The sequence below is a fragment of the Colletotrichum tamarilloi genome (genome assembly GCF_030869305.1).
Source record: "Colletotrichum tamarilloi strain Tom-12 chromosome Unknown Scaffold_6.1, whole genome shotgun sequence".
In the NCBI taxonomy this organism is placed as follows: Eukaryota; Fungi; Ascomycota; class Sordariomycetes; order Glomerellales; family Glomerellaceae; genus Colletotrichum; species Colletotrichum tamarilloi.
Window position 1 is genome coordinate 395851 of NW_026849389.1, and position 26380 is coordinate 422230.

Here is a 26380-nt window from a genome sequence, read left to right on the forward strand (position 1 = left end):
AACAAGCCAAAAAAAGCCTCCATGTTGCAAGCAGAAGGCCATGGAAGAGTGGAAGGGGAAATGGGAAATGGAGGGTGAGGAGGGGCAAAAGTGGTCTCTGCTCCAGGAACCCGCCACGGTTCGATGGGGGTGTAATGTAGCGATACCTCCTTGGCGACTGGAGTTGTACTCCGTATACAGTACTCCGTAGACGACGGATTAACCCAAGCTTTTCCTGTCGAGGCTCGAATCTGCTGTTCGAGGGGCAGAAGGGGCTTGGTTTGCCTCAACTCCACCCCTGGCCAGGCCCAGGAGGACCTAATCAGTTCGAAGTTGACTAAGCTCTTGCTGACCTTTCGGTTGCGTACGACGGGTTGCTCCAGTTCTTCAGTAGACGAGCCACGAAAGGTGGGTGAAGATGCCCAGTTGATGGAAGCCTCAGTCAACAAGCCATTGTGATGCGCAACAAACCACAAAGTGCGACCTGTGTCTGACCGCTCATCACCAGGAGCATTCTTCAACCACTCAACTCAGCTCGCCCGAGCCAACCGAGAGACGTCGATGAACAATCGGAGACCGAGTGAATGAGCTCGGTGCAACACTTGTCGATATTCGAGGATTCCAGCCCTGTGCCTCATCAGTTCATGCTTAAAAGCCTGGGCTTGGCTGGGCAGCGGGCAAGCAGTATGTCTTACCGAGACGGTGCCTGGGTACAAATCTCATCGCTATTCGTTACCCCTCCACGCATGGCAAGGGAAGATACACAGGGCATTGTGGTACGCAGATGCTAGAGCTTGCATTCCTGGACGACCGACCGCCCGCCCGCGTGGGCGGCGTGGCATGGCAAAGAGATAGCTCCCGCCTCAGCAAGCCAGAGCAGCGAGTGCGGTGTGGCGGCTGGTATCGGTACATCAAACATATACATGCCGTTCTCCCTGCCGGATCCTCGTCCTCAGGGTCCCGCGCATTTCCCATCCTCCCCAGCATCGAGCCCCAGGCGTGGGGTGAAAGCGGTGGGGAGAAGGAGACGGCAGAATATTGGATACGACGCTAGAGATGCTGACCGCCTTTCAACCGGCCAGGGAGTTGCGGGAACGTAACGGGGGGCCCGGGAGTACATTGTACTTGGTGGGATCCCGCATATCAGGATCTTTTAGGGTCCAAGTCGAAGTGGGCGACACCTTTTTTCGCAACTCCCGGTCAGCGAGGTGACTCGATACAAGGACGAGGCGAGGTTGGAAAACTTCTTTTCCTTTCCTTGCAAGAGCTGCTCCGAGAGGCAACTCGGCATCGAGCGATGTCGCGCAGCAGAACCCGAGATGGCCCGCGACGGCGCCTTAGTTTTGGGCTCGTTATCGTCCGTTTGTTGCATCCGGGGTAGCAACTCGGCATCTTATCGGCGTGCGCGACAAGTGCGATTCGCCTAGCATCAGCACTGATGTTGAAAAGTATGGTGCAAGTCCAGGCCCAAGAGCCGAAATGATGCCATTTGGCCGAGGATTCGTGCGTCCATTGATCCAGCACCTTGAAAAAGAGACGAGACCGGTCCGATGAGCTAAGAGTTGGCGGCAAAGATCCGGAGGCAAGATTGTGTAGACACGATCCGTTGTGGTTGCGGCGTTCCGCCATCATCCAAGTGTGGCTTGGGAGGGAAACTTGGGAAGAGGATGCTTGGATGAGTGGAAGAGAGGTTGAAGGAGGTTGCGAGGGCATGTACCGGTACATTGGCGCCCGTTCTCCAACAGCGGAACCCTTGCGGATCACTCGGGCTGCATGAAGTCAAGGGTGGAGCTGGAGGGGTGGATTGGGGTGTACGACCATCCCCAACAGAACTAAAAAATTTGGCGAGACATTGAGATTTGAGACTTTTGGAGAGATGCAAAGGCAGAAAAAGAGACGGGAGAGACGATGCTCCATACGAATGCCTACAGTACCGTGAGTACCTACCTTATACACACAGACAATTGGATTGATTAGCATTGACACACGTACCCGTAGCAATTGGTCACTTGGCCGCGCGACCAGGCAGGCACTGCTTGACGCCAGCAAACGGCCAACTGCCACCTCCCCTGTTCTTTCCGCTTTTGAATCCTGAGAGCTGTGGTGCCTCTTGCCTTGAGCCGGGAAAGGTACAAAGTACGGAGTACGGAGTACAGGTAATGGGTACTTTCCACCCGTCAACCCGTACCTGCCTTGCAAGCGCAGTGGAAGTGAAGCAGATGGGGCCTACCTAAGCGTGGCAGGGACGCAGTACGTACCTACTCAAGATGCGGTCCAACGTGCCTTTCCTCCGTCAGCCCGAACCAACTGGATTCATTCCAATCCAATGTCCCAAAATGACCCCGGCCTATTTTTTTCTAATCGTTGAGTTCCATCTCGTCTTCTCGGCGTATCGGGGCCATGTACCTGTCCCTGTCCTGGGTACATCCCCTTTCTACCCCTCGTAGACCCAAACTGGGCCAGATACCTCCAATTACGTTGGTGGGATTGACCTCACTCTCACGAAAAGAAAAACAGAAAAAAGGGTCAAGAAGCAGGCGGTACTTCGTACGGATACTTGGCCCAAAGGTTGGATCCATCAAATTCATCATCCACTTGAACATCCACACACCGCACACCACAGTCGATGTACCTATACACCACACCCGCCATGCTTCTCTGAGTCTCCCTCCTCAATGATGGCGTGAAAGTACCAAGTCCCGGTTCCCAATCCCACAATCCCAATCAATCCATGTCCACTTATTGAGACAGACCCGGGAAGACAGGCACACACACACACGCACACACAGACGTTCCTCACTCAACTCAACTCAACTCCCACTCCCCCAAGAAAGTCAGCAGGGACCCAGACCAGACCCGGGCCGCAGTAGAAAAAAAAGTCCAAAGGGATACACTTCAATTGCCTCGCCTTCCCATCATAACCTCGTCCAAGAACCCTCCCAACCTTCCCTTGCTCACCATCCCACTCTTCTTTAAGCTGCCATCTGCCACTCTCTTGCTCTTCCCTCCCACAACTCCACGTCAAGGACAGAACTTGCAGGCAGTCTTCTCGTTTCTTTTTCTTGTCCTTTATAAACCACCAATTGCTCTCGGATAATAGGAGAGAAAGCTCTAGACGACCACCCACGCTCAATACCTAAAGACACGACATTACTGCCGCACACTTCCTCCCCCTTCCCCCGCCATACCGGAGCATCTTGAACTAGCTGCCTCCTGCTCTTTGCTGAGTTTACGGAGTCACACGCAAGGTAAGCCATCTTGCTGTTTTCCCCATCTCCCGCTGGAGAAACATCTCTGGATCGGCAGGGGAAAGAGGCGGTAAAAAACAAGCACTCCTCGGCTAACAAACGTGGCGAGCAAAGCTCCATTCATAGCACGAAAAAAACTTCTCACCCATTCTTGATACCCCAAAAACCGTCATCACCATGTACGGCACTGGAACAGGCCCTCAAACGGGCGTTTCTACCCCTCGATCCAACGCTTCTCTGCGACCTCTCACTCTCCGCCACGGTTCTCTCGAGACATCCCTCCTCGTACCGACCGCCCTGCACTTCCACGCCTCTCAATTGAAGGACCGCTTCAATGCCACTCTCCCCACCGCCACAGATGAGCTTGCTCAGGATGACGAGCCTTCATCCGTTGCAGAGCTGGTCGCAAGATACATGGGCTTCGTCGCCGACGAGGTCGAGAAGGGCGAGGATGACGAGTCAGGCTCTTACGAGGAGGTTCTGAAGCTCGTCCTTAACGAGTTCGAGCGCGGCTACCTCCAAGGCAACGAGGTTCACGCCCTCGCTGCCACGCTGCCCGGCATTGACGCCAAGAAGTTGGTCGTCATCCGCAGCTACTACCAAGCCAGACAGACCACTGGTCGCTCCATCAAGGCCTACGGATCTGCGCTCTTCCGCGCATCCGATGATGGCTCCGCTGATATCTACACCATTTTCGGCGGTCAGGGCAACATCGAGGAGTACTTCGAGGAGTTGCGCGAGATCTACAAGACCTACAACCCCTTCGTCGGCGAGCTTATTTTGAACGCTGCCGAGCTCCTTCAGAACCTGTCCAAGCACCCCGAGGCTGAGAAGCTTTACCCCAAGGGCTTGGATATCATGAGATGGCTTGAGAGCGAGGACGCGACCCCCGATGTCGACTACCTCATCTCAGCGCCCGTCAGCTTCCCCTTGATTGGCCTCGTTCAGCTTGCGCACTACGAGGTCACTTGCAAGGTGTTGGGTGTTCACCCTGGTCTGCTCCGCGACCAGATCAGTGGTACGACTGGTCACTCCCAGGGCATTGTGCTCGCTGCCATCACTGCCGCCGCCGAGTCCTGGGAGTCATGGAAGGAGCTTGCCCCTTCTGCGCTCACCATCCTCTTCTGGATCGGTGCCCGCAGCCAGCAGGTGTTCCCCCGCACCTCGTTGACGCCCACCATGCTGAGAGAGTCGGCCGACAACGGCGAGGGTACCCCCACACCCATGCTTAGCATCAGAGACCTCTCTCAGGCTGAGGTCCAGAAGCACATTGATGCAACCAACAAGTACCTGCCCGCCGATCGCCATATCTCCATCTCCCTGATCAACAGCCCGCGCAACCTGGTTGTCACGGGTCCTCCCATCTCCTTGTACGGTCTCAACGCGCAGCTTCGCAAGGTCAAGGCTCCCACGGGCCTGGACCAGAACCGTATCCCCCACACCCAGCGAAAGCTCCGCTTCGTTCACCGCTTCCTGCCCATCACTGCACCCTTCCACAGCAAGTATCTTGCTGAGGCGACGGAGCTCATTGACGAGGACTTGAAGAACATCAAGATCCCCTCCAAGTCTCTGGGCACTGCGGTCTTCGACACCAACACTGGCAAGGATCTCCGTGAGGCCGGCGACAGCAACATTGTCCCTACCCTCATTCGTCTCATTACCAGAGACCCTGTCAACTGGGAGAAGGCCACCGTCTTCCCTCAGGCCACCCACGTCCTTGACTTTGGCCCTGGCGGTATTTCTGGTCTTGGTGTTCTCACCAGCCGAAACAAGGAGGGTACTGGTGTTCGCGTTATCCTCGCTGGCTCCGTTGATGGCTCCATCACGGAGGTCGGCTACAAGCCCGAGCTCTTTGACCGTGACGAGGAGCACGCGGTCAGATACGCCGTGGACTGGGTTAAGGAGTTCGGTCCTCGCTTGGTCACCACATCTAACGGCGATACCTACGTCGATACCAAGATGAGCAGACTTTTGGGTCTTCCTCCCATCGTCGTCGCTGGTATGACTCCTTGCACGGTCCCCTGGGACTTCGTCGCTGCCACCATGAACGCTGGCTACCACATCGAGTTGGCCGGTGGTGGCTACTTCGACCCCAACATGATGACCGCCGCTTTGCGAAAGATTGAGGGTGCCATCCCGGCTGGACGTGGTATCGGTGTCAACTTGATCTACGTCAACCCCCGTGCCATGCAATGGCAAATCCCCATGCTCGGGAGACTCAGAGCTGAGGGTGTTCCTATTGAGGGCCTGACCATTGGCGCTGGTGTTCCTTCCGTCGAGGTTGCCCAGGAGTACATCGACACCTTGGGTCTCAAGCACATCAGCTTCAAGCCCGGCTCCGTCGACGCTATTCAAGCTGTCATAAACATCGCCAAGGCCAACCCAACCTTCCCCGTGCTTTTGCAGTGGACTGGTGGTCGTGGAGGTGGTCACCACTCTTACGAGGATTTCCACCAGCCTATTCTCACCATGTACCCTCGCATTCGTCGCCAGGAGAACATCATCCTGGTTGCTGGCAGCGGTTTCGGTGGTGCCGAGGATACCTACCCGTACCTCACTGGTGAATGGTCCAAGAGCTACGGCTACCCTCCCATGCCCTTCGACGGTACTCTCTTCGGTAGTCGCATGATGGTCGCCAAGGAGGCCAAGACCAGCCCTGCTGCCAAGCAGGCCATCATCGACGCCCCTGGTGTTGAAGACAGCGAGTGGGAGAAGTCCTACACTGGACCTACCGGTGGTGTCGTTACTGTTCTGTCTGAGATGGGCGAGCCTATTCACAAGCTTGCTACTCGTGGCGTCCTCTTCTGGGCTGAGATGGACAAGAAGATCTTCTCCCTCCCCAAGGAGAAGCGCGTCGCGGAGCTGAAGAAGAACCGCGACTACATTGTCAAGAAGCTCAACGACGACTTCCAGAAGGTTTGGTTCGGTCGCAACCGTGCTGGCCAGGCTGTCGACTTGGAGGACATGACCTACGGCGAGGTTGTCCGCCGCATGGTTGACTTGCTTTACATCCGTCACGAGCAGCGCTGGATCGACCCTACCTTCATCAGGCTCACTGGTGACTTCATCCGCCGTGTTGAGGAGCGCTTCACCTCCAAGCCTGGCCAGGTCGCTCAGCTGCAGGACTTCAAGGACCTCCAGACTCCTTACGAGACTGTTGAGAAGATTCTCTCGCACTACCCTGACGCCGAGACTCAGCTCATCAACGCCCAGGATGTCCAGCACTTCTTGATGCTCTGCCTCCGTCCCATTCAGAAGCCTGTCACGTTCATCCCTACCCTGGATGAGAACTTTGACTTCTACTTCAAGAAGGACTCTCTCTGGCAGTCTGAGGACCTCGGCGCCGTCATTGGCCAGGATGTTGGACGTACCTGCATTCTCCAGGGACCTACTGCTGTCAAGTTCTCCAAGGTCATTGATGAGCCCATCAAGGACATCCTTGATGGAATTCACAAGACGCACGTTGAGTACTTGACGAGAGACCTGTACAAGGGCGAGAAGAAGGCCATTCCTACCATTGAGTACTTTGGTGGCAAGCTCATCGAGACTGAGATCCCTGTCGAGGATGTCGATGGCCTCACCGTCTCCTACGATGATGCCCACAAGAACACCTACCGCCTCTCCACCTCGCCTTCCGCGACCCTTCCTAGCCTCGATGCATGGCTGGCCCTGCTTGCCGGTCCCGATCGCAGCTGGCGCCACGCTCTTTTGACCTCTGAGGTTGTTGTTCAGGGCCAAAAGTTCCAGACCAACCCTCTCAAGCGTATCTTCGCACCCACCCGCGGTCTCTTCGTTGAGATCCACAACCCCAAGGATGCGAAGAACACCAAGATCATTGTCAAGGAGCAGCCTCGCCACAACCAGTACGTTGATGTCATCGAGGTCAAGCTGGAGGGCAAGAACGAGATCGTTGTCAACATGATCAAGGACACCACTGCTCTTGGCAAGCCCGTTGCTCTGCCTCTCAAGTTCACCTACCACCCCGAGGCCGGTTACGCCCCGATCCACGAAGTCATGGAGGGTCGCAACGACCGCATCAAGGAATTCTACTGGCGTGCGTGGTTCGGTGACGAGACCTTCAACCTCGATGCCGATGTTAGCAGTAAGTTCGACGGTGGCAAGGCTACGATCACCGGTGAGAGCATCAACGACTTCATCCACGCTGTTGGCAACACTGGCGAGGCCTTTGTTGAGCGTCCCGGCAAGACTGTTTACGCTCCCATGGATTTCGCCATCGTCGTTGGCTGGAAGGCCATCACCAAGCCCATCTTCCCTCGCACCATTGACGGTGACCTGCTCAAGCTTGTTCACTTGTCCAATGAGTTCCGCATGAAGCCTGGTGCTGAGCCTCTTAAGAAGGGCGATGAGGTCTCCACCACCGCTCAGATCAACGCCGTCATCAACCAGGAGTCTGGTAAGATGGTTGAGGTCTGCGGTACCATCTACCGCGATGGTGAGGCTGTCATGGACGTCACCTCCCAGTTCCTGTACCGCGGTGCTTACACCGACTACGAGAACACCTTCCAGCGCAAGATGGAGACGCCCATCCAGCTTCACTTGGCCACCAGCAAGGACGTTGCTGTTCTTAAGTCGAAGCAGTGGTTCAACACTGATGACCTGCCCCGCGACCTCGACCTCCTCGGACAGACGCTTACCTTCCGTCTTCAGAGCTTCTACCGCTACAAGACCAAGACGATGTACAGCAGCGTCTCCACTCAAGGCCAGGTTCTTCTTGAGCTCCCCACCAAGGAGATCATCCAGGTCGCCAGCGTTGATTACGAGGCCGGCCAGTCCAACGGCAACCCCGTTGTCGACTACCTCGAGCGCACTGGTGCCCCTCTCGACCAGCCCCTCCACTTTGAGAACCCCATCCCTCTCAGCGGTCGTACCCCTCTGCAGCTTCGCGCCCCTGCCACTAACGAGAACTACGCTCGTGTCTCCGGTGACTACAACCCCATTCACGTTTCTCGCGTGTTTGCCAACTACGCTGCCCTCCCCGGCACCATTACTCACGGCATGTACTCCAGTGCTGCCGTCCGTAGCTTGGTTGAGACCTGGGCTGCTGAGAACAACATTGGTCGTGTTCGCAGCTTCCACGCTTCTCTGGTTGGCATGGTCCTCCCCAACGACGACCTTCAGGTCAAGCTTCAGCACGTTGGTATGGTTTCTGGCCGCAAGATTATCAAGGTCGAGGCCAGCAACAAGGAGACTGAGGAGAAGGTTCTTCTCGGTGAGGCCGAGGTTGAGCAGCCTGTGACTGCCTACGTCTTCACCGGTCAAGGCTCCCAGGAGCAGGGCATGGGTATGGAGCTCTACGCCAGCAGTGACGTCGCCAAGGACGTCTGGGACCGTGCCGACAAGTACCTCCTGGACAACTACGGCTTCTCCATCACCAACATTGTCAAGAACAACCCGAAGGAGCTTACCGTTTACTTCGGTGGCCCTCGCGGCAAGGCCATCCGCCAGAACTACATGGCCATGACCTTCGAGACCGTTGCCGCCGATGGAAGCATCAAGTCTGAGCGCATCTTCAAGGAGATTGACGAGAAGACCACCTCTTACACCTACCGCTCGCCCACTGGCCTGCTGTCCGCCACCCAGTTCACTCAGCCTGCCCTTACCCTCATGGAGAAGGCTAGCTTTGAGGACATGAAGTCAAAGGGTCTTGTTCCCCGTGACTGCACTTTCGCTGGTCACTCCCTGGGTGAGTACTCTGCCCTCGCCGCCTTGGCCGAGGTCATGCCCATTGAGAGTTTGGTGTCGGTCGTCTTCTACCGTGGCTTGACCATGCAAGTCGCTGTCGAGCGTGACGCCGCTGGCCGATCCAACTACTCCATGTGCGCCATCAACCCGAGCAGAATCTCCAAGACTTTCAACGAGGAGGCTCTGCAGTTCGTTGTCGACTGCATCTCTGAGGAGACTGGCTGGCTCCTTGAGATTGTCAACTACAACATTGCCAACATGCAGTACGTGGCTGCCGGTGACCTGCGCGCGCTCGACACCCTCACTGGCGTCACCAACTTCCTCAAGCAACAGAAGATTGACATTGAGGAGATGCGTGGCAACATTGACGAGGCCAAGGGTGCTCTCAAGGAGATCATCAAGGGCAGCGCCGAGGCTACCCTCAAGAAGCCCACGCCCCTGGAGCTCCAGCGTGGCTTCGCGACGATTCCTCTCCGCGGTATCGATGTGCCTTTCCACTCGACCTTCCTGCGGTCTGGCGTCAAGCCTTTCAGATCGTTCCTTCTCAAGAAGATCAACAAGACGACGATCGACCCTGCCAAGCTTGTCGGCAAATACATCCCCAACGTGACAGCGAAGCCTTTCGCCATCACCAAGGAATACTTTGAGGATGTTTACAAGCTGACCAACTCGCCCAAGATTGCTCAAATCTTGGCGAACTGGGATCAGTACACCCAGGACGGCCCTGGCCCCAACGGAGTCAACGGCCTCGCTGGTGAGCACGAGGGCCCTGGTGCCGCAGCATAAGCTGTGTATGCGCACTTGACAGAAGAAGCAATCGGGCTACGGTATAACGAATGATAAAAAGAAGGAGGAGGGCATTGAATGACTCTAGACGGCGTAAGCGTTGTACAAATTAGGGATGTGGTTTCTTGATGACTGTTTTATCATGCTGCGTTTTAGAAAGCTTTGTGTTTGGTCATTACATGAGATGTTTGGGGCGTTTATTATTCTAGAGTTGTTAATTGTGGCACAAGAAGAGAAATAGAGCAACCAAGGTTCAACAAGCTGTGTAAAGTTTCCGAGAGGCGTGTGATAAAATGTCCGATGGCATTGCTTTGTCTGACGGGCAAACAAGGCAGAGGGTGATACAATGACTGATGACTGGAAAGCTAGTGAGTGGCAGCTGGCAAGCACAGCAGCTATTTTGACAGCGGGGATCTACGAAAAGTGACTGCAGGGACCCGGAACACTGATGCTTCTCCAGACTGGCGCAGCATGCGGACGGAAGGGCGGGACGGGTTCGACTACCCGTCTCGAGGGGAAGATGAGAACATTATGACTTTGGGAAGAGTCGGAATGGCGGTGGAGGACCATGTGGTTTTGCGATAATCAGCCTATCCAAGAGTGTCCCAAGAGTAAGACATGGCCATGCCGTGCCGCCCTGACGAACAAAGGATGCTTATCAAACTTATCAGGCGGTGGCTTGAATAGATCGAGGGGTGACTTGGAAGGGCTGAGGAACGGGGGTGATGTGGATAGGAAGAGCTATGGTGGGAATGCTGGAGAGCTATCCGGATGGAGTCAAGCCGAGGGGGATGAGAGCTGCGGTCGGCCAGCGGCGAGCGCCGTACGACGTGCGGCCGGTGCGTTGCGAAGTGGGGGGCGGGGCGCGCATTGGTGGTGTTTGGCAGCAGTTTGGGGTCGCAGTTCCGTACCTCGAGAAGACTGGTATGCAATTGTAACCCAACAAATCCTAATTCCAGACTTTTGACTAGGACAGTTTTGTTCCTGTTGTTGGTTTAGGTAGTCACATCCAGCTACGCTCAGAGAGGAAAGCTTCTTTGCTTTGACACTTAGTCCCGTTGAGTCGGGCCCATCCCCTGTCAATCAGTCCGTCTCCGTATTCCGCGTCTTATCTCTTGGAGGGGTAAATTGGGGGGTAGCATCCTGGGGAGACCCGAACGTGGAAGGAGACGGCCGCCGGGCGAACTACGTTTACCTTGACCTTGACAAAAAAGGACGAAGCACATGCTTTCTTTGGCTTCGCGTCATCTGTTGCACTGCATATATCTACCGTGTCCCCCTTCTCTTCCTTTTCTTTTCCCTTCGCTTTGCTTTTGCGTTTGAAGAGAGGGGTTTTGGGAAATTTGAACCGACGAGACGATACCCATCTTTTACCTTTTCTGCCTTACCTCACTTACCTCATCCTCTCCGTACCACCTTTTGCAACGTTCATCCCGTGACTGCTGTCCTTTGAGGGCATTGACCCAGCAATTGCCGTTCCGGTCCATCGTTCTGTGGTATCGTCGGTGAGAGGGAATTGTCAGCATTAGCGATCACCTGCGCCTTTTGAAGCACACGGGGAATTGGAAATAAAGAAGACGGAGAGAGCAACGTGGTGGGGGTTTTCGTTTCAACCGCCGCCGACTCTGCCGACGACAACCGAAGACCGAAGACAGAGTATCCCGACGTCACGGCCACACCTGCGAACCAGTCGACTCAACCTGCGATTTCAACCCCATTCTCTAGAGAAGCTTCACATCGACTCTGGTCAAATCAATAGACGGATAGCAATAGCATAATGGGCGACATGATCCGGGACCTACCGCCCGCCGGCGCACCAACAACGGAGACTCCCACGCAAGCGCAGTCGCAGCCGCGCCACAAGCTCTTTCTCGGCTCCTTCATCCACTCAAAGACAAAGGAGCAGCTCGAGTACCTCCACGGTGCGGCCGTCTGCGTCGATGCCGCGGGAACGATTGTTGCTGTGGAAGCGGAGTGCGATTTGAAGAAGGCCGAGGCGGAGGTTCTGCCGCACTTGGGCTGGGCAGCTGGCGATGTCGAGGTTTGTGTTGGCAAGGAGGGGCAATTTTTCTTTCCTGGGTTCATTGGTATGTTCAGATTCTTTCTTTCTCTTCGTGCGCCCGGGATAATGATCATCTGTCTCGGGATGCTCTCCCGCCCGTAGTGAGACATCGTACCCAGAGCTAACCAACCCCACCACCAGATACCCACGTCCACGCATCACAATACCCCAACGTCGGCATCTTTGGCAAATCAACCCTCCTCGACTGGCTAAACACCTACACCTTCCCCCTCGAATCCTCCCTCGCCGACCAGAAAAAGGCAAAACGCGTCTACACGGCCTGCGTGAAACGCACGCTCGCCCACGGCACCACCACCTCGGCATACTACGCCACAATCGACGTCGCGGCAACAAACCTCCTCGCCGACATCTGCCTCGCCCTCGGCCAGCGGGCGTTCGTCGGGCGGGTATGCATGGACCGCGAAGGGTTGTGCCCGGACTACTACAAGGACGAGTCCGCGGCCGACTCGCTGCGCAAGACGAGGGAGAGCGTGGAGCATATCCGGCGGATCGACCCGGGCTTTGAGCTCGTCGCGCCGGTGCTGACGCCGCGGTTTGCGCCGGCTTGTTCGGGGGAGGCGATGAGGGGGTTGAGCGAGTTGCAGCGGGAGTTGGATGTGCTCGCGCAGACGCATATTTCGGAGAATGAGGGGGAGATTGAGCTTGTGAAGGAGTTGTTCCCCGAGGCGGAGAGTTATACGGATGTGTATGACAGCCATGGGCTGTTGGGGGAGAAGATGGTGCTCGCGCACGCGATTCATTTGTCGGAGAAGGAGGCGGATACGATTGCGGAGCGGGGCGCGAAGGTGTCGCATTGTCCGTGTAGTAACAGCTCCATCACGAGCGGTGCGGCGAGGGTGAGGTGGTTGTGGGATAAGGGGATCGATGTCGGGTTGGGGACGGATATGAGCGGCGGGTATAGTCCTAGTATACTCGAGGCGGCGAGGCAGGCTGCGTTGGTGTCACGGCACGTTGCGATGGGGCTGAAGGGAGAGGAGAAGGAGAGGGCTAAGTTGACGGTTGAGGAGGTGCTGTATCTCGGCACGAGGGGCGGTGCCAAAGTTATTGGCTTGGGCGGGAAGATTGGCGGGTTTGAGGTTGGTTTGCAGTGGGATGCGCAGCTTATTGGGTTGCCTGTTGTCGATGAGAATGGAGAGCAGGAGGAGGACGGAAATGTTGATGTGTTTGGGTGGGAGAGCTGGGAGAATCGGGTTGCGAAGTGGGTGTTTAATGGGGATGATCGGAATACCAAGATGGTTTGGGTTCAGGGGCGGATGGTGCATTCGAGGAAGTAGATGACCAGAGAGTTCTCACGGTAGAAGGGAGGCATGAGATATATGGCGTTTGGTTGCCTGCTTATTTGCTGGCCGGTTTGATATCAGTTGGAGTATCGGTCTAGACGTATAATGAAGCTCAGAGCTGCTCAGCAAAATATCCAATCACGAGTCTCTCGTAGTGACAATTGCAGTGCAACTCAACTCGTCCAATCCGGCAATGCAGGAGAAACCTGGACCTGATTGGGTGTGTTTGAACGCCCGTTAGATCACGAGGGAGGCGCGGTTCCTCCAATGAAGTCGAACTTGCCATATCACAATCAGGCTGCGTCTTGCTAAGTGAACGTACTCACCTAACGTCCTCCCAACTCCCCCGCCACCTTCATCTTCCCTTCTCCACCTCCTCGTTCCGCCTCTCTTTGAGTCCTTCGTCATCGTGAGTTCCCTCTTTGCTCAAATCCCTCAGCGTGGATCACGCGGATCGACACCTCAGACGATCCCAGCTACCGACAACCTCGAAATTCTACCTTGATCGAAATATCTTACCATCCCTACTGGCCTAGTCACCAGAAACGGCCCGCCATGTCCGGCCTCGAAGGCATCGCGGGCCTGAGCCTCGCCTGCAACGTCATGCAGCTCATTAGCTTCGGCCACGAGGCTATCTCGATGTGTCGACGTGTCTACGAGAGCGGCTCCCCCGAACCTGGTCTGTCTGAACACGCCGAGAGTCTCAAAGCCGTGTGCGATGGTTTGGAGAAGTCCTTGGGTAAACGTCCGACGCCCGTTGCTACTGCTGCTCCCACTGCCGCTGCCACTAGAGCACCGACAATGGAGAAGCGACTTCTCGACCTTGCCGCCAAGTGTGTCAAGAATGCCAGAGATTTGGAGGAGGAGATGAAGTTTTTGTCTCCTAGTCAGCCAGGCAAACTTAGAGCGCTGGTCGCTGCGCCAAAGATACTGTGGCGGAAGAGGAGACTTGAGAGACTCAAAGGGAATCTGGATGACGCGCAGAAAGTCATGGACACATCGATTCTCGAGCGTCTGTTCGCCAGAGTAGAAGCACTCTACCAAGCGAACAACAAGGGCTTTTCAGATCTGAGCCAAGAGCTCCAGCAATTCATCACAGACCATGCGGCTTCCAATAGCATCCTTCGAAATGCCATTGAGACACAAACGAAGGGAATTCAAGACCACGTCACCATGGAATCCTCGAAGACGCAGAACGAAATCAAGTCACACGTGTCCCTCAAGCTTTCTAAATATGAGATTTCTATCAAGAATCATGTTTTATCATCCGCCCAGGATGTCCAGGATACTTTTTCACAGAGGATGACGTCCAGAGAGGACTCAAAGGCCAAAGAGCAGGCCTATCAGCAGCTTTTGAAAAGTCTAAAGTATCCTGGAATGAATGAACGAAGAAATCAGGTTTCGGAATCGCATCCAAGAACCTTTCGATGGATCTTCAGCGATTCAATGTATCTCAGCGACTCGGAGTCGGAGTATTCTACGGAAGGTAACTCTAGCGCATACAGCGATGAGCCCGTCAACGTCGAAACGTCTAGCATCATGTCCGATGAGCCATCCGAATTATCGGAGGGTTCTGACGGTGTCAGCTACTCCGTGCCTCGTCCCTGGGATAGCTTCGTCGACTGGTTGAAAGATGACACCCAGAAGACATACTGGATTAGTGGCAAACCAGGTTCGGGGAAAAGCACACTCATGAAATACATTGAAAAGAATAGTAAAACCATGGAATGCTGTAATTCAGCATCTCACTGTATTTCTCATTATCTGTGGAGACCTGGTACTCTTATGCAACAAAGTATCAAAGGCGTGCTCTGCTCTTTGCTTCATCAAATCCTGGACCTTAGGAAGAGCCATGCAATGCAAATCTTGGGAAGACAGCCGAATCTATCAACGAAGGATGCAGACACAGACTGGACTGCAAAAGAACTTGAGAAAACCCTTCTGGATTCTATACGAGAGTCAACCTGCAAATACGTGGTGCTTTTGGATGGCTTGGATGAAGTTGCTGATACACCGGACGACGGAGTTGATCGACTTCTGGACCTAATTGACCAGCTTGTCTCCACAAATCAAATCAAAATCTGCGTCTCTAGCCGCCCTGAGCCAACCTTGAAGCGCTTCCTTGAGAAATATCCGATGCTCAAGATCCAGGATCTGACCAGTCGAGATATTCACTTGCTTACGCGAGAACGCCTTGAGGCTATGGAAATTGACCTCGAATATGGTGGGACTGATGATTTATCCGAACTTATCTGTAAAAAAGCTGAAGGGGTCTTTGTCTGGGTCGTTCTTGTCTTGAACAGTCTCAAACGAGGTCTCGACAATTACGATGATGTGGACACTCTTTACAGTCGCGTGGAGTCCCTGCCCAAGGACCTGACGAAACTGTATAAGGAGATGTGGTCCCGAATGAAGGAAGACAGCGACCTCTATCGAAGAAAAACAGTGCTTCTTTTTTATATGGCTATGGAGTTCAAGTCACAACGTATTCGTGTTCATATCTGGGAACCTAACGCCAACCTTCTCGAGCTTGCTATTTCTACAGACGACGAGATGCTGAAGGCCTTCATGGCCGGTCAAGAGCTACCCGATATGGAATTGCTCTGGCGGAAATGGCATCGCTTGGGGAGAAAACTACCAGCGATGTGTGCCGGGCTACTGGACATAACTGAGCCCGAGGAAGCTTTCTCGTCCCCTAATGACTACGAGAATAAGTCCAAGCCTTGGGGTAAAACGGGCATTGATTTTACGCACCGGACAGCGATCGATTTCATTTGCAATAGCGAGGAGGGCAAAGAGCTTTTTGGCCCATACGTCCCGAAGCAAGACGACCTCCTTTCACGGGCGATAAAGACAGACCTGATGTTACGGCGCATCAGCAATAGAACGTATAGCACAACCACTGCCACTCCTAACAAACCCCATTGGACACAAAGATACGACGCAAGCGGAGAGTCACTCCCAAGCTTTAGGCCCTTCCAACATCTGGCCAAGATCTCACCACACCGAACCACACATAATCTGCTTTCGTTCACATATCAGTGTCTCGAAATCATGGAGCTAAAGTTGGAAAATTGGGTCTCAACACCAGACTCAGCGAAGGCGCATCATCCTTTTTTAGCAAAAGCGTTCCTTGACACAGCAGCCGTCGACTGGGCTGAGAAAACACTGCAGGCAGCCACGGCAGGTATCGAAGAAGTGACTTTAGTAGAGTCGCTTGCTCTCCGAGCCGGGTGCGAAGGCATTTCAATTTCAGGCTGGAGCGAAAACGATGAAGCTTTTGGTCCGAAAGTCTTACTAGGAGACAATTCTTTTCGGCTTTCAATGATTCAAAGAGTACTGAGAAAGTACTCGAATACCCGACGAGGGTTGAATGATAGTATCATTCGGCCACTTCAGCTGGCCTTGCACAGGGATGTCTCAACGGCGTGGCGTTGTGTTTTGAGTCACACTCTGGAAAATGTTTTGGTGTGGAAACGCTCCTCCCAGCTTGCAGATGATGCAGAACGGCCGCGGTGGTGGTCAAACATAGTGGAGGTCATTCAGTACTTCTCGTCGGCAAATGTGCTGGAAGACTTGAAAGGCCAAACGTACCTTGTTTCCATCGCACCGCCAAGCGGCAGAGTCAGTATCATATTGGAAGATCGAAATATGCAATTCAATTCAGGGGAAATTATTTTTGAAGTCAACGACGCTGCTATGCTAGCAGTCGTCACTGAGGCGGCTCAAAGCGTTCTAGGCTCAATTTCCCTGACGAAACTTCTGCTTACGCCAGGGTATTGTCCAATAGCGTCGCCAAAGCTTGTTTTCAATCAAGGTTTGAGAACTTTCAACGAGATTCTACAAGATGGAAGCATGGATGGGCAGCGACTACTCAGGCTGGTGTTAAGTGGGAAGTCACCAACCCCAGATCACTTGATGTCTGAATCTGGTGGGCCCTCCATTCTACGGGTACGAAACATAGGTCGACACCGGGTATATTCCTCGGCGCTTCGAGCCATCGGTCATGAGCTCAGCACCGTAAATAAGGATTATGCATGTTACCACAATGGTCCAAGAAGATGGAGGATCTAAGAAGATTGGGGGCTAGATTAATGAGATAGGATGAAAGTAGATTCTTACCTGAAGACTATTGAACGGTTCTTCACTTACTATATTACCTTCTGCATTTTTCCGGCATTAAAACCCGGGTATAGTTTTCTTTCCACTCGTGTATAACGGTTCATAGTGATGCTAGGAAGACAGGGCTTAGGAAGTATCGTAATAGCTTTAACTATCTATAGCCTTACCGCACGTTACGTAACCTCGGTTATATAATTACCGAGGCCTACTTTACTTATACTTTTTATATTAAAGCGAGCTTTAAACCTATTTTTTATTTTTAATAAATAACTATTCTTTTTATATACGTTAATACCCTTATAATAACTTTATAATAATTATAAACTTAATTTTAACTTAGACCCCTATACTTTTATTAAAAGATTACTTTTTAGGAATTATAGTTTACTATATCCTTTTTTATAATATTATTTAACCCCTATTATAATTATTAAGCTTAATTTTAAATAAACTAATATTTTTTAAAAAGACTATTAATATTTTTAAGTAAAAGCTTAATTACTAATAAAACTAGTTAAAATAGTATTTTATTTTATAAATTAAGGCCTAATTAAAGGACGTTTAGGACTTTTTAAATTTAAATAACTATATTTTTTTATTAAATTCGTTACTCTTTATAAAGTCTATTTTTTTAATTAAAAAGTATATTAAAATATAAAATACTACTTAAAATTAAGTATATAAAACGGCTTTAATTAAATATTAATAAAAACTTAAGGAGTTTATTTAATAATAAACTAAATAGTTAAAAAGCGAGATTATAATTAAACTTTTAACTAAAAATAATCGAATTAAATAATTAGTTATTCTAATAAAACTAAAAGCTATAATAATAAACTAAGTACGTCTTATTAAAAAATATACCTTTTTTATTTAATAAACCGTATTTAAAACGATCTCTCGCTTTTAAAAAAAGAGATCGTATAAATTAATAAATTACTAAATTTCCCTTATAATTACTTAAGAAATCTTAGAGGATATAAAAAAAGAACTTATTAATTTTTTAAACTACTCTCTTTATATTATAATCTAAGTTCTTAAATAAAAATACGTACTAAGTAATTTTAGTTCGTTTATAATTATAAAAAAGGAATTTAATATAATTATAAATAGGGTAAACTCTAGTGTTAACTTATTAACTTAAATTAAAAACTTTTTCTTAGCTTATTATTAAATAACGTAGCTTAAACTATTTAAAGTCTAAAGTACCCTCGCTTTAAAAGCCTTTTTTTATATAATTACATATTACTTCGCCCTAAATTAATCTAATTAAAAGCTTATTAATATTATTAAACTAAAATAAAAAAGAGAAGTAATTCTTAATATAAGATATTATACTAAGATTTTTAATAACTTATTATATAAAGAGGTAGTATATAATAAGAGTTATAAACGAACCCTTATAATATTTATAATATTAATAAGTTATTTAAATTCCCTTAAATAGAACGAAGTAACTCTTAACTCGTTTATTAACTACTTTTATAAGGGGTCCTATTATTAAAAATTAATAAACTATATAAAAATAGAGCTTATTTTAATAAATAAAATGAAATAAGAATATATTTAGCTAAGTAGTAACGAGGCTTAAAAAATAATTTCCTATTTAAATTAAAAAAAGTATACTAACCTCTATATTAACTTTGTTTAAAAAGGCTAGATTTATATTAAACCCCTTCTTAAATAGAATAATAATAACCGAGGTTATTTTAAAAAAATAACTAAAATTAATAAGCTAAGTAATAAAAAGAACTTTAAAAGGACCTACCCTTTAAATATCGTAATTATAATTATTAACGTCGGTCTATTTTTTAAGCTAAGTATAGAGAGTAATAAAAATAATAATTTTACTATTTTCTCTATCCCCTTTATTAACTTATACCTCCTTTTTAAAAATACGGTTATAAATAACTATAATACCGTTTACCTCGTTAATAATTAATCACTTCTAGAGCTAGATTTTATTTAATAAAATAATAGTTTAGAGAATATAAACTTTAAAATAGTATCTTATCTTATTATTACTAAAAAAACGAGGATTATATAGAATATTTTTATAGAACTAAAGGGGCCTAGGATAAAGCACCTTACTTTTTATAATATTAGTTTTATTAAAAACTTTTATATAAATATCGTATTAAAAGCTCTTTTTTAAAAAATAAGTATTTAGTACTTAGGTTTTAATTATACCCTTTAGTTTAGTAATAAATCTAGGAACGTTATTATTAAATAACTTAAGAAAAAAGTTAATCTAATTTTTTTAAAATATAAGCCCTATTTATCCTATTCTCTACTTAGAAATTAGTTTTTACTTATTAATATAATTTTAATATATAGCGTATAGCGCCTATATTCCTTATACTAATTAAAAAATCGATTAATTAAATATAACCTAGCTCTAGTATTTTAAATCTAAATATTTTATATTAATAATACTTAAAAAGCTCGTTTTAGCTACTTAGGGAGTAAGGATTAAAGGACTAAGCTGTTTAAAATACTAATACTATATAACTACTTATATAAAATAAGTTATTTTATAATATACTTTAAAATAAAAAGTAACCCGACCCTATTATAAAATCTTATAAAACCTTTTTAACTACTTACTAGCTTATAAACGAAGTAAGTAGCTAATACTAATTAAAAACGAATATTTAAATAAGATCTTTATCTTTTTATAAGTTATAAAAACTTATAATATAGTATTTAGGGTTCTATACTTTTTTAAATAATAAGTACGTACGTAAAAGAGCATAGCCGTTTATAAAATTTAATAAGATATAGAACGTATAATAATCGTAATTAATAATAAATATTATAATAATAAGTATTAGGGCCCTATAGGCCCCGTAGCTCAGCCTTAGGCTACGAGGCTAAGCTCTTAGTAATTACGTAACGAGCTAAACCGCTAGGCCTAAAGGGCTAGCTCGTTAACTTCTACTTATTATTCTATTTTTTCCTTTTTTATATTAAGTTTTTAGTTAATTAGGCTAATATAGTAGCGTTCTAACCTATTTTAAGTTTCTTTTTATAATATTACTTAACGTTATTTAATTAATTATTCTCTAGAAATAGAATAATAATATTTTAATTAATTAATTACTAGTTATTTTTACTAAAAAAGTATATAAAAGAGCCGAGTAATAGTTAATTAAATTAATTATATATAAGTAATATAATCGATACTCTTTAAATATATACCCCCTTTACTAAATACGATAGTTAGAGAATATAACTAAAGAGGCTAAGTCTCTTTTTATACTAACGGTTTTTAATAAAGTTATTACTTTTATAAGTCCTAATAAAGCGTTATAAGCCTTAATAAAGGCGCTAAGCTCTTAGTAATTAACCCCGAGGTTACGTTATTTAACTAACTAGTAAAACGCTTTTTACCCTTTACTACTTAAGCTAATTGCTTAGTATATTTTAATAATATAGCTAACTAGCTTATTTTACTTATTTATATTTATAATAATATTCTTTTTAAAAAGAATACTAAGTAGTACGTTAATGTCGACTTTATTTAAGAGCTATATTTTAAAAATAATAAAAAAACCTTATTTAAGTAGATTAAATAGTAACTAAAAATATATATTACTTAGTATTAATTAGAATAGGTCCTAGTTTTTATTATTAATTAACTAAGTAAAACAAGAGACGGCTTACTTATTTTTAGAAATAGCGGTCTAAATATACTATTTTTAGTACTTACTATATCGGGTAATTCTTAGCTATACTATCCCTCGCCGTTTTTATAAGCCTATAAAGGAGCGCTTACCCTACCTAACGCGCTAATATACTTTAAAATTTTTTTATATCTCGTTTTCTTCGCTATATTTATTTACGCTATTTAGCTCTCTTATCGGCCCTAATTATATACGCCTTTACCGCAATACTTATATAATATTAACTTTTTTTAAACTCTTATCCTTTATAATAGTTTAAGTAATAAACTAAGGTTTTTATTAAAGCTAATTAAAGCTAGCTAGAGGTAGACTTACGTCCTTATTTCTAATTACCCGTAGCGGGTATACCGATATTAGGTATAGTACGCCCTATTTAATAAGCTTCGGTCTCTCTTACTATAATAGTATTACTAATTCCTTTAGTATTTAGCCGCTTTTAATAATTCTATTTACCTCGTCTAATATTTTATACCTACCCCTTACGTTAATTACTAATATTAAATATTAAAAACGCCTAGCGAAGCGCTTAGCGGGCCTATTACCTATCCTCGTGGGCCCCTTTACTTACTTATTATATTCCCCTCGCTTTATCGTTAGACCTAATATTACCTCTTTTAAAAATTTAGAAAATAAATAGTAATTACGAAATACGCTATGAGATTATATAACTATAAATAATAATCCGAGATATTATATTATTTTAATATACTATGTTAAGTATTATAACGAGCGCCCGGGGGGTGGCCCTTAGTCTAAGCCCTTTTTTTAGTAAGGGGAGGTAGGTATCGATTACGAATTAGTATATTTAGGAATTACTAATCCTTCTACTTTAGTAGCGGTTAGAGTATTAGTAATAGTAGTAAGAAACTTAGTAAATATTGCGGAAACTGGTTTTTAGCTTACTTATGAGCTAAGAGAGGGCGATGTTTACCTTACCGTGGGATTCTTATATTTCGAGGACGTATTAGTTAGGGGTTATAATAGCTAGTACTAATAAAATTACCTTGTTAGGTAATTTATATCTCGACTATAGCTTAAACTTATTGCCCGCCTTAGTAAAATAATAGCGATAGGAACGGCCTCGTATATTTAAAATAAAGTATGCTAAACGCTCTATTGCTAAATAATAGCCTGCGGAATATTTAGCTAAGGTGGGGCTCTTAGGAACGGCCGTAAATAGTCGCGGAGGTCTCTATAATACTATAATCTCCTAGGGGATGGTACTATAAATATAGCGGCACTCTTATAAGAGGAGGGGCGAGAGCTTACTAACGATAATATTTCTAAATTAGGATAATCTTGCGGCCGACTATAGCCAACGGCGGGATAGTAGCGGGGAGGGCTAGTTACTAATTATTTCTATTCCGACCGTTATAAGAGCCTTAGAGTCGACGGTCTAGAGGTAGAGGACTAGTATTATCTACTAGCTATTATCGAAATAGGCTAACGGCCAGCTAGTCGAGATAGTTATTCTATACTATAGGCAGAATAGCTATGCTTTAAAACTCGTCGTCTCCGTGCCCGTATTTAAGAATAGGAAAGATAGATAGCCGGACTTTATCTAAAGGTTTTAATTAAGCCGGCTTTTTAGCTTAACGAAATTACTTAAAGAGGTAATTCTCGTTTTAATATACTAAGTATCCGGCTTTACTTAATCTCGGCTTTTAACGGAGTAGCTTTAGTACTAGTTATATTATATATACAAAACGATAGGCGCTAAGAAGCTCGAGGATATCTTAAAGCGCCGGCGCAATATTTTTAAAATTATTTAACTACGAGCCCTATTTTATATTTTAATAAAATAAGCTTATTATATAGCTTATTTAGTACTATATATAACGTATTATATAATTAGCCTGGATAATATAGGGGTAAATAACTTTATTACTTATATTTAGGTATAAGTAATTGCGCTGGTTAGAAGGTTTACTAAGCTCGATAGAGGGTCGAGTTTAGTTAAAAAGGCCTCTTTTAGTATAATTCTAAGGCCGAACGCCCGTATTAGTAAATAGGTATAGATTTTAAACTAGTAACTATAATCCGTACTTCTAAAAGCGCCCCTAGGGGTTAAAATAGTCTTAGCTTACTTTAAAATCGGTAACGTAGCTCGTAAGACTTAGCTATAGGCTTAGGGCTATAATCTTATACGTCCCCTAGTAAATAATTAGCCCGGTAAGTTTGCTATTATAGCTATTTTTTAATAAGACGAAATAGTAATAATAAAGGGGGGGGGGGGAGAGCTTACCGATATTTTAAGGATATTGGCTAAGCTTAGAAAGGAATATTTTACTATCTAGGACTTTATATTACTAAGTAATACGTTATGTTAGTACGCTAACTAACCCCGGCTTCGAGTTCTAACGTAGGCGTAGAAGCTATAGGCTCCTCGGTAGGTTAATGGGCGGATTATTTAGCTTAGCCGTCGTACCCCTAAATAGGGATCTAGTTATACGGATAACGGACGTCCTATATAATACCCTCTCCTTATTTTTATACTAACTAGCTTATACTAAAACACTTAACTTTACGTTTTTTTTTGTTTCTTCTCGTTTTTTTTCTAATTAACGATAGTTAAGTTATAGTTTAGATAGCTAGATATTGAGTTTATAGGAAGGCTTTATAAAAAAATAGAGTGTAAATAGAAGCTTATATAATTAAAATGCTAACGAGAGCGTAGAGAGTAGTAGTAGTTATAATTACTCCTCTTATTAACTAGCTTAACTATGCTTAAACTAGATATTAAAAATCTAGGGGTAGTATAAGCCTAAATAATTAGTTATATGTTAAGTATATTTTTATTGCATTCCCCCCTTTAAGTAATAACTAACGATTAATAGGCGATTTCTATAACTTTCTTAATTTTAATCCTAATTTTAATTAGTTTAAAAGTCTTGATACGGCTGAGATTGTATATACTATATAGGCCTCGATATTACCCTCTAAGATAGATAATATTATGACGGTAATAACCGAATCCTTCTCTCTTAGTAATATTTAGCTATACCTAAAACGCTAGTTATTTTATATACCCTTACCTAACTATTTTATAAAACTTACTTTTTAAAGAGAGGTAAATTCTTTACTTAAAGACCTTTCTATAGCTTCTGGCTTAGTTAAATATATAATAAGATAACTTTACTTAGTAAGTTTTCTTATTAGTAATAGGAATATAAGTAAGTAACCTATATTTAAAATACGAAGTAAGTTAGGACTAAGGAATATTATTTAGTTATTATAGATAAAGAGATAAGTAAGAGTAGTAAACCCTATTAAAGCTATAATACTAATAGCTTAGCTAACGATAGAATTAATAGCTCTTATAATAATACTTATAATAAAACTTATATTATAGAGTTAGTAGTCCTAAGACCCGAATTTACGTTTTAAAATTTAGTAGAGATACCCGTATTATAGATCCTTTTTAAAAACTATCCCATAATACTTAACTCTACGGGAAGTCCGTTTTCTATAATAAGCTCTACCCCTAGTCTCTTAATTAACGCTTCTACTATCCTGTTAAATAGGGTAAAAGACCTTAAAGTAGAAGTTATTATACTTCTTACTCTACCTTTTAATTATACCTCTATCTCTTTATAAAGTAGTAATACTATTATTAACTAGAGAAAACGAGATCGTAGGGCTATTAAAAATAATTACGAGAATTATAACTTTTACTTATCTAAATAAAAGAGATTACGAAATACTAATAGCGAGATAGTATTACTAGTTCTATAAGCTAGGACTTTATATATATTACTATTTTAATAGAGGTAATAACTACTAATTATAACTAAAATAACTTTATTTCTCTTTAGTTATCGCTTTTTTAAAAAAACTAGTTTTAAAAGTTCTAACCGAGTACCCTCCCCTCTTATTATTACCTTAATAAGTCTATACTTAGTTATATACTATACGTACGGCTTTTCTACTAAACTTTTATTATAGATAAGTAATACTATCTAAGCTCTTACTAGGAGTATAATTAATCTATTTAATAGTTAAAAAGGATTAGATATTCTTTACTTATTTATTAAGTTTATTAGGGACTATGTTACTAAGCTTTTACTTAATATAATAAAAATAAGCTAGAGTAGCTCTTATGGTATAAAGAACTATAATTATATAGTAAAGGTAGTTATTAAGCCGTTAAATGCTAAAATAGTTAAAAACGACGAGAGCTTAGATAATTTAAATAATAATAATAAGGGCGTTAGTAAAAATAAAAGCGAAAGTAGTAGTTCCGATCTTAGCGTTAGCTTAGATATTCCTAAAAAAAGGGCTAGAATAACTAAGTATTTATATTAAATATACTTAGATAAACTACGTCTCTGCGCATAAATTTAAAAAAAAAAGGAATAGTTATAAATTATTAAAAAACTAAATAAAAGCGAGTAAGCTATTTTTTAATATTAAAAAATTATAGTTAAGTAAGAAAAGAGGCTAAGAAAGAGGTAAATAAAATAAGCTAGTTCTTAATATATACTTTTATTAAATAACTATTATATCTTCCTCTATACTTATTTTTATTATTCTCCGTTTTTAGCTTTATTACAAATTATATTTTTAAAATTAGTGTCGATTAGTACGTAGCTTTTTCTATTTAAGTTATATTATTTAGATTAAAAGCCTACTTAAGCGGACTTTTATGTATGCTTAAGCGCATTCTTAGGTAAGCGGCTTTACTTGAGCGTATTTATATATAAGTAGCTTTACTTAGGTAGTATTTTACGTAAGCACTTTACCTAGGTAGTATTTTACGTAAGTAGGTATACCAAAATAGTCTTTTATATAAGTAGTAAGCGTATTAATAACTATATAAGGGTCGTACTTATTTAAGTAGAGTATATATAAAGTGCTTTTATAAAAACCTTTGCGTAATAAGGCTATAAAGCTATATTTAAAAAAAAAGCTTAGAGGACTATTTAACTTTATAAACGTTATTAAAAACTATAAATTAAAAAGAGATCTTAGCTCTAATATCTACTAGTTTAAGACTAAGTCTTAGTAGCGAATAGAACTTATAAAGTTAAAAAATAGTATAGCCGATTATAATAATCAAAACTACCCAGTTATATACAGCCCCTAAATATATTAAGGAAGCTAGCTAGTCGGACGTTATCTACCGAGCTTTTTTTTTCATAAGATCCTTTACCTTAAATAGTTTTCTTTTATTTCTAACTAAGTACGGTTATAAGTTTAAAGAGTGAAATTTAATACCTAAGGTTTTTTTTAAATCCTTAACGTTAGCCGCGATTTATAAAATATAGAGTTTAAAATCAATTCCGGGCTCTAGTATTTTAAAAACGGTCTTTTTTACTATATTAAACCGATCTAACTTAACCCTAGTACTAGTAACGTTATCGAACTAGCTTAGTAAGCGCTCACGAGCTTCCTTATATTAATTTATTATATTACGGATAAGCTAACCTCTTATAGTCTTCTCTAAAAAAGTAATCTTTCCTAGCACATAGAGTATTATAACACCTAAGGCCT

The 26380-nt window shown here is 44.7% G+C and overlaps 4 protein-coding genes across 4 annotated transcripts; all 4 read left to right on the forward strand.

Moving 5' to 3' along the window:
* Positions 1 to 763: 763 nt before the first annotated feature.
* On the forward strand, positions 764 to 1033 carry CTAM01_02680 (uncharacterized protein; the record flags this gene model as incomplete). Its single annotated transcript, XM_060518718.1, has 1 exon — positions 764 to 1033. One exon carries the CDS (start codon positions 764 to 766, stop codon positions 1031 to 1033), a length of 270 nt encoding a protein of 89 aa, XP_060386521.1.
* A 2371-nt stretch (positions 1034 to 3404) lies between these two features.
* Positions 3405 to 9716, forward strand: CTAM01_02681 (acyl transferase; the record flags this gene model as incomplete). The annotated part of the gene is made up of 1 exon (XM_060518719.1): positions 3405 to 9716. The coding sequence occupies one exon, from the start codon at positions 3405 to 3407 to the stop codon at positions 9714 to 9716; it is 6312 nt and encodes a 2103-aa protein (XP_060386522.1).
* Positions 9717 to 11493: 1777 nt separating this feature from the next.
* Positions 11494 to 13073, forward strand: CTAM01_02682 (guanine deaminase; the record flags this gene model as incomplete). Its single annotated transcript, XM_060518720.1, has 2 exons — positions 11494 to 11803; positions 11920 to 13073. 2 exons carry the CDS (start codon positions 11494 to 11496, stop codon positions 13071 to 13073), a joined length of 1464 nt encoding a protein of 487 aa, XP_060386523.1.
* Positions 13074 to 13634: 561 nt separating this feature from the next.
* Positions 13635 to 25874, forward strand: CTAM01_02683 (uncharacterized protein; the record flags this gene model as incomplete). The annotated part of the gene is made up of 2 exons (XM_060518721.1): positions 13635 to 15967; positions 25850 to 25874. 2 exons carry the CDS (start codon positions 13635 to 13637, stop codon positions 25872 to 25874), a joined length of 2358 nt encoding a protein of 785 aa, XP_060386524.1.
* Positions 25875 to 26380: the final 506 nt, after the last annotated feature.